General features: G+C 47.3%; 1 protein-coding gene across 1 annotated transcript in view; it reads right to left on the bottom strand.

The window, feature by feature from the left end:
* The window catches only part of LOC111156131 (CREB binding protein), a 123,825-nt gene extending 107,917 nt beyond the window's left edge, over positions 1 to 15,908 (bottom strand). Inside the window, 1 exon segment of the mRNA XM_022516775.1 lies at positions 15,748 to 15,908. Within this exon segment, the coding sequence (XP_022372483.1) occupies positions 15,748 to 15,832 (85 nt within the window). The 5' untranslated portion in view covers positions 15,833 to 15,908.
* Positions 15,909 to 15,968: the final 60 nt, after the last annotated feature.

Here is a 15,968-nt window from a genome sequence, read left to right as displayed (position 1 = left end):
TGGCTCAGGTCACGATCCCAGGGTCCTGGGATGAAGCCCCACATTGGGCTCCCTGCTCAGTGGGGAGTCTGACTGCCCTCTGCCTCTGCCCCTCCCCCTGCTTGTGCTCTCTGGCTTGCTCTCAAATAAATAAAAATCTTAAAAAAAAAAAAAAAAAAAGGGAAAAGAAAACAACACTGTTTTCTTAGCATTTAGGCCATTACAAATAGTTTTGAGGGAGCAGGGCAGAGGGGGAGGGAGAGAGGAGCCCAATGTGGGGCTCAATCTCATGACTCTGAGAACATGACCTGAGCCAAAAATCAAGAATTAGATTCTCAACGTACTGTGCCACCCAGGCGCCCCACTAATAATTTCTATGTAGGCATTTAAACTAGTTCCCAAAAGACATCTAACTTTTTTTTTTTTTTAACAATGACTATTAGGAAATAATTAAAGTAAATTCCCTCTTAAATCTTCTGTGATTCAAGCTTTTTATGCAGATACACTACCCCCTAATTAGTACAGAATAATGAGATTTTACTTCATTCGGAACAGTGATCTTCTATTGAACGCAAAGTCCCGCCTCTCCTCAGAATCGCTATCTGCTTGGGAGCCGGAGCGGACTTGGCTGAGCGATCTGCCTCCCCCGTGCCTTCCTACCATGGGTACACGTCCTGGCTCCTGGGACTTCGCTCCCTGCAGGGCTAAGGGGCTTATCTGAGACTCGAACAAAAGTCTGCCCCTCAGAGGATTATAATCTAATTGAGGAAGAGAGGCCACGGACACCAATTTACAAGCAAGCGGAATAAGGAAGTGAACAGAAGCAAGAAAGGCTTCAGATGAGAGGCTGACTCTGAGCAGATCTTGAGAAGGAAAGACGCTGAGAAACACTGCACGTGGACAGGGCGGAGAAGGGAGCCGAGCAGACAGCACAAGCCGGCCGCTATGCCTCTGGTGGGTTTCAACTCCAGCATGGCTGGCTTCCCTCTGCAGGCGTGCGGGTGTGGTTCGGGAAGGAGGGACCCCACCAGAGCACTTTACAGGAAGAAAGGCCTTCTTGGGCGCCTGGGTGGCTCAGTGGGTTAAGCCTCTGCCTTTGGCTCAGGTCATGATCTTAGGGTCCTGGGATCGAGCCCCGCATCAGGCTCTCTGCTCAGCGAGGAGCCTGCTTCCCCCCCTCTCTCTGCCTGCTGCTCTACTTGTGATCTCTGTCTGTCAAATAAATAAATAAAATCTTAAAAACAACAACAACAGGGGCTCCTGAGTGGCTCAGTGGGTTAAGCCGCTGCCTTCGGCTCCGGTCATGATCTCGGGGTCCTGGGATCGAGTCCTGCGTCGGGCTCTCTGCTTGGCAGGGAGCCTGCTTCGCCCTTCCTCTCTCTCTGCCTGCCTCTCTGCCTACTTGTGATCTCTCTCTGTCAAATAAATAAATAAAAATCTTTAAAAAACAACAACAACAACAACAAAAAGAGAAAGGCCTTCTTGGGGGGAAGATCCATTGTCAGTGTCACTCATCATTCAGAGAAGAGTGTGTGAAAATAAATAAATAAAGGCCCAAAGTCTACTCGCTAATGCAATTGTTGGGTTGCAAGTTGTTAAGGCAATTCATTTATTAGACCCAAATATATATATAGCTAATTTATGGGACAAATACTCCTATTACCAAAGAATCCATCCTGGTGGACTCTTTTAGACGGAAACCTGATCAGTCAGTAGCTACCTGTGGATCTTCAGACACCACGAACTACACGGTCTCAAGTGAGGGGAGGACAGCACGCTGCTGCAGTAGACGACCCTCACTGGAACGGAACTACAGTACCTCAGAAACTGTGATGTAAGTCACAAGGGAAAAACCTGGTTTATAAAAATGTCCTCTATATAATTTTTCAAGAAAAAGTCTGCCCAAGAAGGATAGAGTCTACTTTGTATCATCATTTACTATTCAAATTTGAGCATTTTCTTTTCTTATTCACAAATGCATTTCATGGTTACTCTTTTCAGAGACCAAGAAATCTTGCTTCCCTGAATGTTTGCTATTTACCTTTCCCTTAAGGAACCCAAGACTGTCCTGACTGCAAGTCCTGTCACCCTAGACCTGAATCACCAGAGTCCTGGAATCACAGCCAGCCTCCTATCCTCACTCCACACACTCACAAGTTCCAGAAAGTGCTAGGACTGAGAGCTAGGAAGGACTACATGTGGTTTGTGTGCCGTCTCCCTCAGCCTTGTAGGACCAAGATTTTGAAGCCTTTTTAAGACAAAGGTGGGAAGAAGATGCTGTCACAGCAGGAAGCCACCACTAAACCAACCACAATTCACTTAGCGGCCCCCAAACGGTAACCAGATGATCTGGAGCAGAAGGAGCAGAAAGGGGTTCACTGTTCACCACCACCACAGCCGAGGGGGCACCGAGACCCAGGTGAGGGGTTGTCATCAGCTGCTGATCCACTCTGCACCTCCAGAGTCCTGGAGGATGAGCAAGGTTGGTAGCTGAGCTAGGATCGAACCTCTGCAGAAACCACCCCAGGCCCCTTCAGACTATTTGGCTACCGCGTAAGGAAAGAGCCAGGGACACCCAGAGACAAGTCCTCTGGCCCAAATGCTGGGAGCTGTGGCCAGCAGGCAGCGACCCCGAGTCAGGAGAAAGGGGGAAGACCACCGTCTGCACTTGCGGCGTCAGTGCGCAGCATACAAAAGTGGGCTTGTGTGTGGCCGACAGGAGCGCCCCTGGCAGGAAGTGAATGTATTACGTCCAAAAAGTACACCAACATCCAGACAACGGAGTGTAATTCAGCACTTGAAAGAAATGAGCCACCAGGCCACAAAAGGACACGAAGCACCTTAAATGCATATGACTACATGGAAGATGCCAATCTGAAAAGCTTACAGACTGTGTGGTTCCATCTACCTGATGCTCTGGAGAAGCGGAGAAGGCAAAACTATGGAGACAGTAAAAAGGTCAGCAGCTTGGTGGGGGGGGGCGGTTTGGACAGGTGGGAGTCCAGGCGGTTTTTAAGACAAAAGCGGGAACATACTCTGTATAATACAATGATGAATACATGTCATGATCCATTCGTCCGAACAGAATGTGCAACACCGAGAGTCTAAGGTAAAGTGATGCTGAGTGTCCGAGTAGGTTCCTCAGCTGTAACAAACACATGCGAGTGGGAGGGCCCATAATGGGGAAGGCTTGCACGTGGGGCTGGGGAGATGTGAGAAATCTCTGTATGCCCCCCTCAATTTTACCATGAACCTGAAGCTGCTCTAAAAAAGGTCTTCATGGGAAAAAGCACCACAGAATTATAGATAAGTTGCAAGTGACTAAGAGGTACAAAATGATGGAGAATCACAAGCTGAAGAGTAACTCGAGCGTCCATCAACGAGACTATGTTAGTAACTAATACACCCCAAACACAAAGCAAGGGCGATGCTGGATGTGAGCGTGCTGCTTCTCAAGCTTCAAGAATCCACCAACACGCACGCACTGGGGAGGACAATGTGATGATATGATCACAATTACCAGCGCATAGTCCTTTTAACCATCACTTCCCTGTTTAGGAATCTGTTCTATGGAGACACACACAACCGTGCAGGACTATTCATTACAGCCCTGTTTGTGCAAGAACAGGATTGGATGTAACCTCAACATCCATCAGTGGGGAGCAGATTAAAGCCATTACGGAGCAGATTAAAGCCATTACGGCACGGCTCTCATAATGGACACCAGTGACTATGGAAAGAGCCGACGCCGCCCTCCGCACGCTGCCATGCACCGGGGTGCAGCATGTATGCGGCATGCCACCTCCAGGAGAGGAGAGGGTAGGAAGCGGGCGAGGGAGCCAAGAACAGACCGCGTCTGCTCCACGAGATAAACCCTGGAGGGCTGCACAAGCTACGCACAGTGGTTACCTGGGGGCACCAGGCGGAGGGAGGGAAGGAGGGAGGCTTTCACTCTACAGCTTTGTGTCCCTCTGATTTTTGAACCCTGTGAATCAATGAATCATTTAAGTAATTAAGGAAATTGATTTTTTATGGCAGCCCCTGGGGTGTCCAGGCCCAGGTGATGAGTTTCATTCAGCCCAGATGAGGACATCCGGAACACTTCCAGTTGGGAGTGTTTGCAGTTTGAAGAGGAAATCTGAAACAGGCTCAGTATTAGTTTAAAATGGTTTTAATGTTCACATGAGCTTAAAAGGCAGGAAAAGAAAAAATACGTTAAAGAATGATTTTTCAAAAACTACTGTTGTTTTTTTTTTTCCTAAAGGAAAGTTACAATCTACATAGGACATTTTGCACCTGATGTAATAATGAGATGATGCCCACGTTGGGAAAGCCGGCAGCAGCTCGAAATACTCAAACATTAGGTGGCTGTCAGGTCCCACGGCTTCCAGCTCATCAATGGAGACACCTCTAATTGAAAGGGTTCTGTTAGAACTGGAGTAGTAACAAAGGAAGTGGTAACTGGACATCCCACTAAAACTCGATCACATTTTCCTATCTTTGGATGACGCCTCCAAGTTAATTTACACTTGTTCAAATCCTTCTTGCTAGAGGTCCAAGGGTTTTGCAACAGAACTAACCAAAACTGCACCTGTCACCATTTAACAGATTCTTCTAACCACAAAGACTAAGATGTTTTGCTTTGGATTTGATTTACTCTTTCACTAGTTTTGTGATGAAATTACGATGTTTATGGACCCTTTATTAAGCATTCAGAAGACTATAAAGTGCAAAGTGGAGAGCCCCCCCAAAACATCTTCAGTCCCCCGCCACCGAGAAAACCAATTTCTAGAGATTACCTTCTGGAAATCTATGTACACCCACTTTTTACTCCTAATAAGGACCTAATTATCATGTATGTTTTCCCTCCTTTTTAAATTTAGTAACCCTCAGACGTCTCTTCCCTTGGAAGGGAAGACTGCTTTCCCTTTCCCAAACTGCCACCGCAGGGGAGTCAGCCACTCTCCTCTCCTGAAGGACCCTTCCGTCACCTTCATGTTTTGCCAACTCTAGGTCAATTAACTAAATTAATGAAAGGTCTGGAGTTAATGTGAACATTCTTAGAAGTCCTACCAAACAAGAGACTGATTTTTACTTTATCTGCTTGGTGTACAAGTAGGTTGTTATACCAGAGATATGTGTATATCATTAATTAATAAGGTGACTAATAAAAACCTCTGGTTTTAGGAATCTCTTCCAGAAACTGGGAAACTATAAACAGAGCTTTGGTGCGAACTGGTTGCATGATGTGTAACATAATGACAGTAACAAAACCTCCGACAGTCTTCAGGGTGACACCAAATTAATGTTTTTGACAAACTTCAATTCTTCCTATTTATAGTACAGTGAAAACATTAAAATCATTTTGTGTTAAGTACAGCACCAAGATATTTTACCTTAAAAAAAAAAAAAAGGATTTTTAGAATGAAGCCTGCTTTTCAAACATGAGTATCTGCACCAGCTCTGAGATACTTCTCCATGAGGAGTGCACGGACATGTACGCTGTGCCACTCTGGCAGGAAGAGCACGAGAGAGCACATGCTGCCACCTGCACAGCAAGTTCTAGAAAAGTGCGCAAGTGGCCAGCGCGGGCTGCCTCTGGGGAGGCGGCCTGGGGGCTCGGGAGGCAGGAGAGGGAGGCCCTCTCCTAAACCTTCTTTCGTGCTGTTTACAAGTTTGAGCCCTATGAATAAATTACCCATACTGAAAATGATTTTTAAAAAAGCTTTTGAAAGAAAATTATGTTTGTACAAAAAATTCCTAACATCTTAAATAAGTACATGAATTCTGATTCATGGGGCTTTTCCTCTCACAAACAGGACCTGGGGTAAGAGAAGGCAGTTGTCAACTCTCCCAGCAGATAGGAACACGGATGGAAAAATACACTCTGGGAAAAGCTGATTTAGATTTCTGGAGAACAAATCGTGGTTGCTTCCTCCAAATACCCTGGATACAATGGGTCTCTCAAATTTTGTATTGTTTTTCAAACCCTAAAAAGATGATCTGGACTCCCTGGTCTGACACCGGAGGCTCTCCACAACCTTATCTTGCCACAGGTGCCCAGACTGACTCCCACAACAGTCCTTCCTCTATGAAGGTTCCCTGACCCACACAGAGTAAGAACATATCGCCGATTCGAGTGACATAAGCATTTAAATCTTTGTTGACTCCAAGAATGAAGCAGTACAGCGGAGACTGGCCCGCTCCCCACCACCACACCCAGAGCAGGACCACCCTGGCAGTCTCTGCCTCTCAGAAGTAAGACCACGTGGCCTCTAAATGGTAGCCCAGGGAGTGTAAACCAACAATAGAACTGGTTTCTGCAAAAACTGTTACCTGCTCAGGACTCTATCCCAGACCTTCACAATGGCTATTTACACTGTTCCCTATACCTGCAACCATACAGTACTCTCCACCCCCATCTGGTGTCCATCAACAGGTCTCCACACAAGTGACACCTCTCCCAGAAGGCCTTCCAAGACCTTTCGGAGCAGACTCTGTCCTCTGCCCCCACCATGCATGGGCACATCATGCCTAGAGACCTCCCCTCTGAGGTCCGAGGTCACACCCAACTACAGCTGACCCCCCACAAAGGCAGACACTGTATCTCCAGGGCTGACACCACAGTGTAATAAATATTTTCTAAATGGAAAGTCCTACATCTAAAGTAACAAATACTTTTGAAAGTGTCTTTAGAAGATGGTGCCTTGGAAGAAACTTCGTCATAAATATCTTCAACTATGAACGAATGACATAAATAAATGCACTGACAGGGGTGCTGTATACAATACAGCAGCCACTAGCCACGTGCCGCTGTTGACATGCACATTAATTAAAATTAAACAAAATTTGAAATTTAGCTCCTGAATCACATTAGTAACTGGTGATTCCGGTGCTGGGCAGTGCAGATCAGAACACGGCACCATCGCCTAAAGTTCTACTGGACGCTGCTCGCTCAAATACCACAAGAACACGGTCATTTCAGATGTCCCAATCGGCCCTCTTTCTGTGGAGAAGAAATCAGTTTTTCCTTACACTTTCGAAGTCTGAGAAAGTCACCAGAGCACGCTAAAACAGCCAACTATCTCCCAATAATTCAAATGATTCTCTTACAGATTTTTAAAGAGAAGTTCAACCCTGGGCAGACAGTGCTCTTCTGCGAACAGAACCCAACCCCATCATTACTAGAGGCACAACAAAAACAGCACAGAAGGTCTATGAGAGCTTCATGCCTTTTCGTCATAGTCAGTGAAAGCTGTTTACTAAAAATAAAAGATTTAATGTAAAGACACCCACAAATTAGGCAGAAAGGCTCTTACAGTTTTTGCCAGCAAAACCCACAAATCACCATACCCGAACTATCCAGAAGAATGGAAAGGAGTAAACTCCATTGCAACAGCTTCCAGGACAGAATCTGCAGGAGAGAAAATACCCCACAACACAGCAGAAACCTCGCTCTGAAGTGAATGCCACCGACACTTCTTTCATCCCATCGACCTGACTAAAATGCACTGTGATCCCGAGGCCATTTCTCCCCTAACACTGGTTTTAGAAAAAGACTTGTTTTTATGATTTCTCCACACTTGCTTTTCTTTTTCACTAAATCCTAACCTAAATCAACTCCTCGTGGAGAAACAATTCCATTTAGACTTCAATTTTCCAACAGAGAAGCGTTTTCAACTTCAAACACAGACTGGGTAAAGTCCGGTCTGTAGGATGCCTGCATCTCGGATTCCAATTCATTCTCCTGCAAGCTGGCGGAGACGACACTCACAGCAGCACTGGTGCAGGAAGAGAACCAGGCAGGGGTGGCACCTTCCCATTTATTCAGCGAGAAACTCCCGTGGATCTGGTTCGGGGTCAGACTCCGCACCTACATCGTCCCAACCCCCACCAGCCCACGAGGAAGGGCACGACTAAGGTTCCCCACACAATTAAAGACCAGCAACAGCTACCGCAGCCTGTTCTATACCAGGAACCACAGTAGCCCAGTATGAGGGCCTTTTTTTCCCCTGGAGAAAAAGATTGCTACCCTCACCTACCCAAGCTCCAATGTAAAGTCACTGGCCCAAGTCTCAGAAATGACAAGCTGAGATGCAGCGTCCCCTCCAAGCAGAGGCCAGGGCTCCTTCCTTAATACCACGCCACCCGCCTCCCATATAAAAAGCTCTGACATTTCCTTCAACTCTGAGTCATGGGTAGAAGGTTCTACTTTTAATCAGGTGACAAATACTCAAAATATTTTAATCCAAAGGAACTGGGTCAAGCTTTTACAGCCCATAATTGTCAAAGCAAACCCTAATTATTTGATAGATTTCTACAGTTCCGAGTGTCATCATTTGGTTTATAATCAAATACCAAAATCTCCTTATTTAAATATCATACAAGCCTCTCATAACAAAGAGGTTATTCTGTTTTGTTTTGTTTGTTTTTTTTGCCATCTCATTGGTTATTCTAACTACAAAGTTAAAACATGTATAAGTAGTACAGTTCTGGTTAAAAAAAAATCCAAAATATTTGGGTGGTAGGGCAAAGGGAAGCCTTTGAAATAATAAAAAGACTCTGCTTCACAACAGAACTGTACAACCCCATTAAACAGCTCACCACTGTTAAGAACCACCTACTGTCTACACAGTGGCACGGGTGGATCAGAAAGACGTGCAAATTAGTAGATTTTCAAACAGTAGCAGATGGGATACCTAGACACAGGAAAGTCAGATATAATCAGGTGAAATTTTTTTCACCATTAGATTTCACTAAACATCCCTTTGATTAATGGAAATGAAACATGGGGGGAATTGTCACATGGGATGATGTCTTTCTACAGGGAAGGTTTAAAAGGAAAGGAATTCAACTTTTAGACACAGAGCTCGGAGACAGCCTTGCTTCTGAAATTTAGAACCAGAAACACCCCAAAGGCAGTTTTTCAATGTGAGCAACAGTCATTCCCTATATTGTCTAAAATCGGGGGGGGGGGGGGGGGGAAGAAGTCACTTTTGCTTACTTGCGTGCCTTTCCTGCACCCGTTCCCTGCGTCTAAAGTGCTCTCCCGTAAATCTGAGTGATTCACGGCCCGGCCAGTCCAGGCTGGAGCTGGGCATCCTCCGCCCCGCTCCCACGGGACCCCACGTGTGGCTCCATCTCGGCGCTCCGGACAGAGGAGCACAGCCCCCACAGAAAGTCCAATGTACAAGAGGTCCCCAATAGGCACTGCTCCAAGGACTTAGATTTCTTCGTCAGGGATGTGCGGCAATGTGAGAATTTTCCTGAAAGCAAAGTTTAAGACTGGGCGGGACAAGTGTGGCAAACCTCCCCCAATTAACACTGGAGCCGTGCACGACCACGCCAGCCGCAAGGAGCCCTTCAGCCGTAGGACGGCGTTTCTAAGGACGGATGCACCACTAGGCAGCGGCCTCAGAGTGGGCTAGGGGACAGCAGGCACGTGTGCTGAAAACCAGAGCGGATGGCCAGGAGTTTGAGAGCTTAGGAGAGACTGTCTGGGACAACCAGAGGACTTCGATGAGAGCAAGCGGCCAAAGATCATATCCACAGGCCGTGCGCCGTGACACTCACGGAGACGAAACTGCTGTGAGCGGACAGGGAGCTTTTCTCAACACTACAGAAGGCACAGACCCCCGCGCTCTTCCCCGGCTGCCTGGCGCCTTGCTCTGTCGAGGTTTCCTCGGCTGATCAGGGGATCTCTGAGGTGTTACCCTCGCCTGGACATCCAGCTCTGGGCTTCTCCACGCAGGGACGTTCAGGGACCAGAACATGATACAGGAAGCCCTCCTGGACTGCCCTCTCTGACTCAAGCATTCTGGCACTTAATAGCCTTTTGTATTCTTGAGTTTTGCCTCCAAGGTTTTTTTTTGTCAACACAGTTCTAAGCTACTCAGAGCCCTGGATAAGAATCCTCTGTATGCTGCTACTTACTCCCTAACAGTACCTCAGACTGAATTGTTGTATCAATAGTAAAGAACCAGAATCACCTATCCATTTGCTGCTTAAACAACCCCATGAAAAATGCTTCAAGTCAGTTAAGAATCTTCAGAACACACCGCACCTCCTAAGTTTTTGCAATTTTAAAATTTCATGGTCCTCCCGTTCCTATTACAAAAACGTAATTGGAAATGGAGACAAGATCAATAGTCTTGACTACAGAATTCTTGGCTACATCCTCACGGATCGTGTTACACCACAGATTGGACGCACGTGCATGGCTACCGTCTCTGACAGATCCACCGACCAACGGGTCTCCTGTCCAAGGGACTGGGACTATGGGGCACGTTCACTTTTCAGGAGAGAAAACCGAGGATCCTCAGAGCACAAATCCCACATTACATCAGGGTCGCACACTGTGGCGCGAGGGCCAGCTCCCGGCTCCGACAGAAGTTACTAGCTCACTGGTACACAGCGGCGCCCGCTGGTGTACGTACAGGTGGTACGGAAATGGCAGTGTTCAGTAGCTATTAGTGACCATGTGGCCTGCAGAGCCAAAAATATGACCTCTGGCCCTCTACAGGAAGTCTGAGGACCCTTGCATTACATAAAAAGGGTGTGGGAATGAATGTGCAAACCAGAGCCCTGTACCCTAAGGCCCAGAGCCCCGCAGCATGTGAGGGCTCCGGGAAGGCCTTGCAGTAAAGCTGCTCCCAGCCTCGTGTGAGCACAAAACCTTTTCTGAGAAACGCTTCTTTGCATGCCTTCTAGTTTCCTTGGCATATACCCGGAATGCTGGCTTGAATTAAGATGGCAGAGGTGGTGTCCCGACTAATGGCACCCAAGAACTAAACTGGCCTAACGCGAGCTTTGCTCATCTTCCAGAGGTCACAACAAGGTACGTTCATCCTACCCAGGGAAGGCACATTTTGGCAGAGTCATTTTAACTCTTCTGTTTTCAAACACTCTAAGTAGAACACGACGTCAGCACTTACGTGGCCCCAAGTAATCACATACTTTGTCAGAGAGCCGCGGAGGCAGGAGGCAGAAGTTGTACAAACACAGCTACTGGTCGAAGCAGAAGCTCCTTCATCCCTTTCCAAGCTGTTTCCGTACCGTTTTAGAATCAGGGGACCACACTCCAATGACAAACAGGAGTGACGCCCGGCGGCCTGCTGTGCTGCGAGATACCCCTAGTGGGGTTCGTACTTACCTATCATCACCCCCAAGCAACTTCGACGGAGCCCTAGGTTATCCAAAAGTCCCTACTTTTCCAACACGTGTAAAGTAAAGCAAAGTCATGAAAAGCCCTGGCCCTAGAAGTCTCTATAAAAGTTTATGTTTCCCATTTAGCCAGAACTCGGTGAAGAGATGAAAAAAACGTGACTGGTCCTCAATTTTCCACTGTCACCACAGGAAGGGGGGGGGGCAAACTGCTGCACCAGAACCAGAGGGAAGGGGCAGCCCCTGCTGCTACCCCCAGTCAGAAGAACGCATCCCGCTCCCCCAGAGCCGGTGGCAGACCTCCCCCCGAGATGTACTCCACCTGCCGGAGTCACACTACTGAAACCTGCCAAGTACTGCAAGCTCGTAAACCCACGATTCAAGCAAATCTCACATTTATGGACGTGGAGTTGTAAAACGAAAATACAGTCATTTACTCTCCTCATCTAGGTTTGGTTCTAGTTTTGGGCGGATCACCTCTCCCGAGTCTGGCTCCTTACAGAGAACCGGCAGGAAGAGTGTCTTCCCATCCTGCCTCACAGCATGCTGTGAGGCCCGAGCTGAGGGGACAGGAGCAAAGCGCTCAGGTAAGTAACACACACCACATAAAGAACAGTTCACCGTTTTGTTGTGAAAGGTGTTTTGGTTGGCAACAGTATTCACTCCAGGCTTTCTTTAAATATGGCTTCCTATGGCATTTAAAGGGATTCACGTTATAAAGTGTAATCACAACTGCTTAGGGACACTTATATAGGATAGGATGAAATAGATCTATGTGCAGTTTTCAGAAGACAGCCTTAAAAAACTTGAACTAAACAAGTTTTTGTTGTATGTAAATCTGGCTTCAATAAAGCTGACCGAAAAAAAAAAAAAAAAAAGTTTACTGCTTGCATGGGTATTTTACTTCTCCCTCACTATTAAATCACGAATCCCTGCTGTTGAAAAACACTAATATGCTTTTTTAATCTGGACATATTAAATAAGGAAGTTTCCAAAACACACAATTAACTATATACTGGAAACACACAGTCGTGCCTCTTCCAATGGGTGCCAAGTTAAGGAAAGACAGCACTTGCAAGAAACCATCTACACCTTCGATGTGGAACAAGAAGACGCGGCTTCCACGACATCTCATGACGTTAAATCCAGGGCCACTCCAGAGCTGAGGTGTGGGTGGGGTCAGAAGTACTATTTTTTCCTTCTCCCTCTTGCTACCCGCCTTCGGGGCACATTCTCTAGTTCTGTACCCTCTCCACACTCCCCTCAGAAGCACTCCCAGCCTCTCCTGTTTGTCATCAGCGGCAAGTGACATTTATCACTCAGAGATGCCACCTTACCTCGCTGGCATGCTTTAGGCACATCCACACTCCCCCTGCTAGATTGCAAGTGCCCTCCAGGGAGCTAATAAGCTCCCCAATGTCAGGAGTACTGTCCTCTCCACCCAACATCAGCCCCCCAGATTCACGCAACGGACACCAATGGCTCCCAAGGCCAGTTCCACAGACATGTACTGCACGGTGGCACTCCAAATCACTCTTGTTTCTTATGCCACCAGACCTCCTCCTCCTAAACCCTCAGCTCTTCCTATGCACAGAGCTCCCATCACTCAAATTTTATCACAGAAAGAAACACACCTTGCTCCACCTCGCACAACTTCCTCCTGGGAGCCTCAAAAATACATCCCCTCACAAATACGGTTGAGTCTCCCTACTTTCCCATCTAACCCAATGCCCTCACTCCTCTGAGTGTATGCAATGCGATTCCTTTCGTCCTTTATTTGCTTACCATATATCCTTAAGATCTCTGTCTCGGGGGCACCTGGGTGGCTCAGTGGGTTAGGCCTCTGCCTTCGGCTCGGGTCATGATCTCAGGGTCCTGGGATCGAGCCCCGCATCGGGCTCTCTGCTCGGTGGGGAACCTGCTTCCCTTCCTCTCTCTCTCTGCCTGCCTCTCTGCCTACTTGTGATCTCCCTCTCTCTCTCTGTCAAATGAATAAAAATTAAAAAAATTTTAAAAAAAAAAAAGATCTCTGTCTCGGACTAGCAGTTACGGGAAACAAGGCTGTACCTCATTTCACATGCCTGATGATGGTCCTTTCCTCGGCCCCACGCTAACAGACTCTTGCCCAATAACATGATGTGATGAATGTGTAACCAAGGGAACTCAACACAAGTATGAGCATGAATTTTATTCTTTAAATGATTTAAATTGGAGCTATTAAAAACTTTTTTTTTGTTCCACTTTTGGAAAAGAGTGAGCTCCTGCCTTGGGAGGATCGAGGTTAGAAAGGAAGGGGGGAAAAGGTGGCCAAGAGGGAAAAATCCTTTCAGATAAACTTTGTTGTGATTTAACAGTGCATCAAGTAAATATGTGACCATTCAATAACAGAACTACCCAAAAAGGCCATTCTCTCAGCTCCATCTTGGAAAGAACGGAATGTATATAGTGGGACAAGCCTTTCTGTTAAGTCTTGTGTTAGTAATTTATCCCTCTATAGAAAACACAATCTGTAATAAACTCCTTCAACAACAGCAAAGCTGCAAAGCCATTCAAAAAGTTACCAGTTTCGGAAGACAAGCTTCAAAGCTGAACTTGCCTGGTATGATCTTCGTTTCATATGATTAAAGACTTTTCACTCAAACATAACAAGATTAATGAAGCAAAGGAGATCTGTTTTGCAGTAAAAGGGCATTTAAATCATGGCTGTTTCCACACTTCTTACTTCAAACAAGTTGACTTGACAAAATAAACATCACATTCAATTCTTTATCAATTTAAAAAAAAAAAAAAAAGGGCGCCTGGGTGGCTCAGTGGGTTAAAGCCTCTGCCTTTGGCTCAGGTCATGATCCCAGGGTCCTGGGATCGAGCCCCGCATCCGGCTCCTTGCTCAGCAGGGAGCCTGCTTCTCTCTCTGCTTCTGCCTGTTGCTCTGCCTGCTTGTGTTCTCCCTCCCTCTCTCTCTCCCTCTCCCTCTCTCTCTGACCAATAAATAAAAATTTAAAAAAATTAAAAAAAAAATCTTTAAAAAAAAAAAAAAAAGCCTCTGCCTTCGGCTCAGGTCATGGTCCCAGGGTCCTGGGATCGAGCCCCACATCGGGCTCTCTGCTCTGCGGGGAGCCTGCTTCCTCCTCGTTCTCTGCCTGCCCCTCTGCCTACTTGTGATCTCTTGTCAAATAAATAAAGAAAATCTTTAAAAAAAATTAATAAAAATAAATAAAAATTTAAAAAATAGTATTAGTGACTTTTATGTCCCATGAGACTTATTTACTACCCCCGCCCACCATTCCGCAAACTGTATTTAAACTAGACAAGAATCTCCTTAGGGCGAATTTTTAAAGCCTACCTTAATATTCTAGGAATTGTGTTAAAACTGAAGCCACAGAATTGAAGTAGTTTTGTTTCAACAGGAGAAATGGGTTTTTTTAGACCATTAGTAGAAATATGCCAGTGGCCACAGAAATATCTGCACAAGCTGAACAGCTGTGTCTACTGCAAATCTGAGGGCACTGCTGCAGCAATATAATTCAATTTGGACCCATTCATTATAAACTGATTTTCAGATGCTGCTACTGCAAGACTGTACTGGAGAAACGCAGGCTGCGCTGGAGACAGAATTGTTCCCAGCGGCGCACAAGTTTTTACTGCAAAGGAGAGCTCTGAAAGAGGAAATACAGCTCCATCACAAGGGTACGGTGGACCAGCCCACAAGAATCCAGAGTTATTAAATGAATAGAAACTAAAATACTTCTTAAGCAACTGATGGGATTATCTCAGAAAGTTTTCAGAGACGCTGTTTCAAAGGACGTTTTATTTAATACCCTGCTTTAAAAAAAAAAAAAAAAATGGGCGGAGGGCAAAAACTGCAATTCCCACATTGGTTAACATATTTGTTTTCTACATCTACACTGTAAAAATCGCACCAGCTCAAGTGGACATTGTAGCCCAAAAGGATCTGCTACCTAACTTTCTTTTAAGGTTGTGCCTCTGAAATTAAACACACCAGAGCAACTTTGATGACATGTTGCTAACGAAGTCTGGGCTGGCGAAGTAAGTGACCGAAGAACGAGAGATTTCAGGATAACTGCTCAACATTTTCCCAAAGAGCACATTCCAAGAAACTTCCAAGTCTTAACTCCCAGGCTGGCTGCTGCTACGAGTGTGTCTTCTGGTCGCAGCGCTGCGAATTGTGCTACTAGTTCAGAAAACACTTTGGGTCCCCCCCTCCGCTGCACTTTCCCCTTCCCTAACCATGAAACCTACCCTGTGCTGTCATCCCTCCGAGCAGCCCCGCGTGTGCCGACGCACGGCGGCACAGGGAGGCGCGTGGAATCCCCACGAAGACGGGCACGCTCCACTTTACTTTTCCTCCCCGTAAGTACCGCTCGCTTTCGGCGCGCGGAGGACTCCCCAACTCCGGGGCCGGCCGCGAGCGCCCGGGCAGGGCCGGCCCCCGCTCGGGGCCCCGGCGCACCGTGGCTACAAACTTCCCCTCGGCCGGCCGGGCCGGGTCCCGGGAAGCGACTGCGCGGGCCTGCGCCTCGGAGAGGGTCTCCCCGGCGCTCACCTGCGGGTGGGGCCCCCGCCCCCCGCCCGGCCCCCCCTCACCTGTGCTGTCATTCGCCGAGAAGCCGGGCGAGCTGAGTTTGGCTCGTTTGGGATTGGGCGGTCCGTCCAGCAAGTTCTCGGCCATTTTCACCTGCTCGCGGAAACAGCCCCGAGCGCGGGCGGCCGGGCCGGCAAGGGCTCCGGGGCGGGGGTCGGCGCCGGCCCCGGCCGGCTGCGAGGGGAGAGGAGCGAGCGCGAGCCGCGAGCCGCGAGCCGCGAGC

Source organism: Enhydra lutris, unplaced genomic scaffold, assembly GCF_002288905.1.
Source record: "Enhydra lutris kenyoni isolate GAN:26980312 unplaced genomic scaffold, ASM228890v2 scaffoldscaffold45, whole genome shotgun sequence".
NCBI lineage: Eukaryota > Metazoa > Chordata > Mammalia > Carnivora > Mustelidae > Enhydra > Enhydra lutris.
Note: the sequence above shows the minus strand (reverse complement) of the source record. Positions and strands in the feature narration are given on the sequence as shown.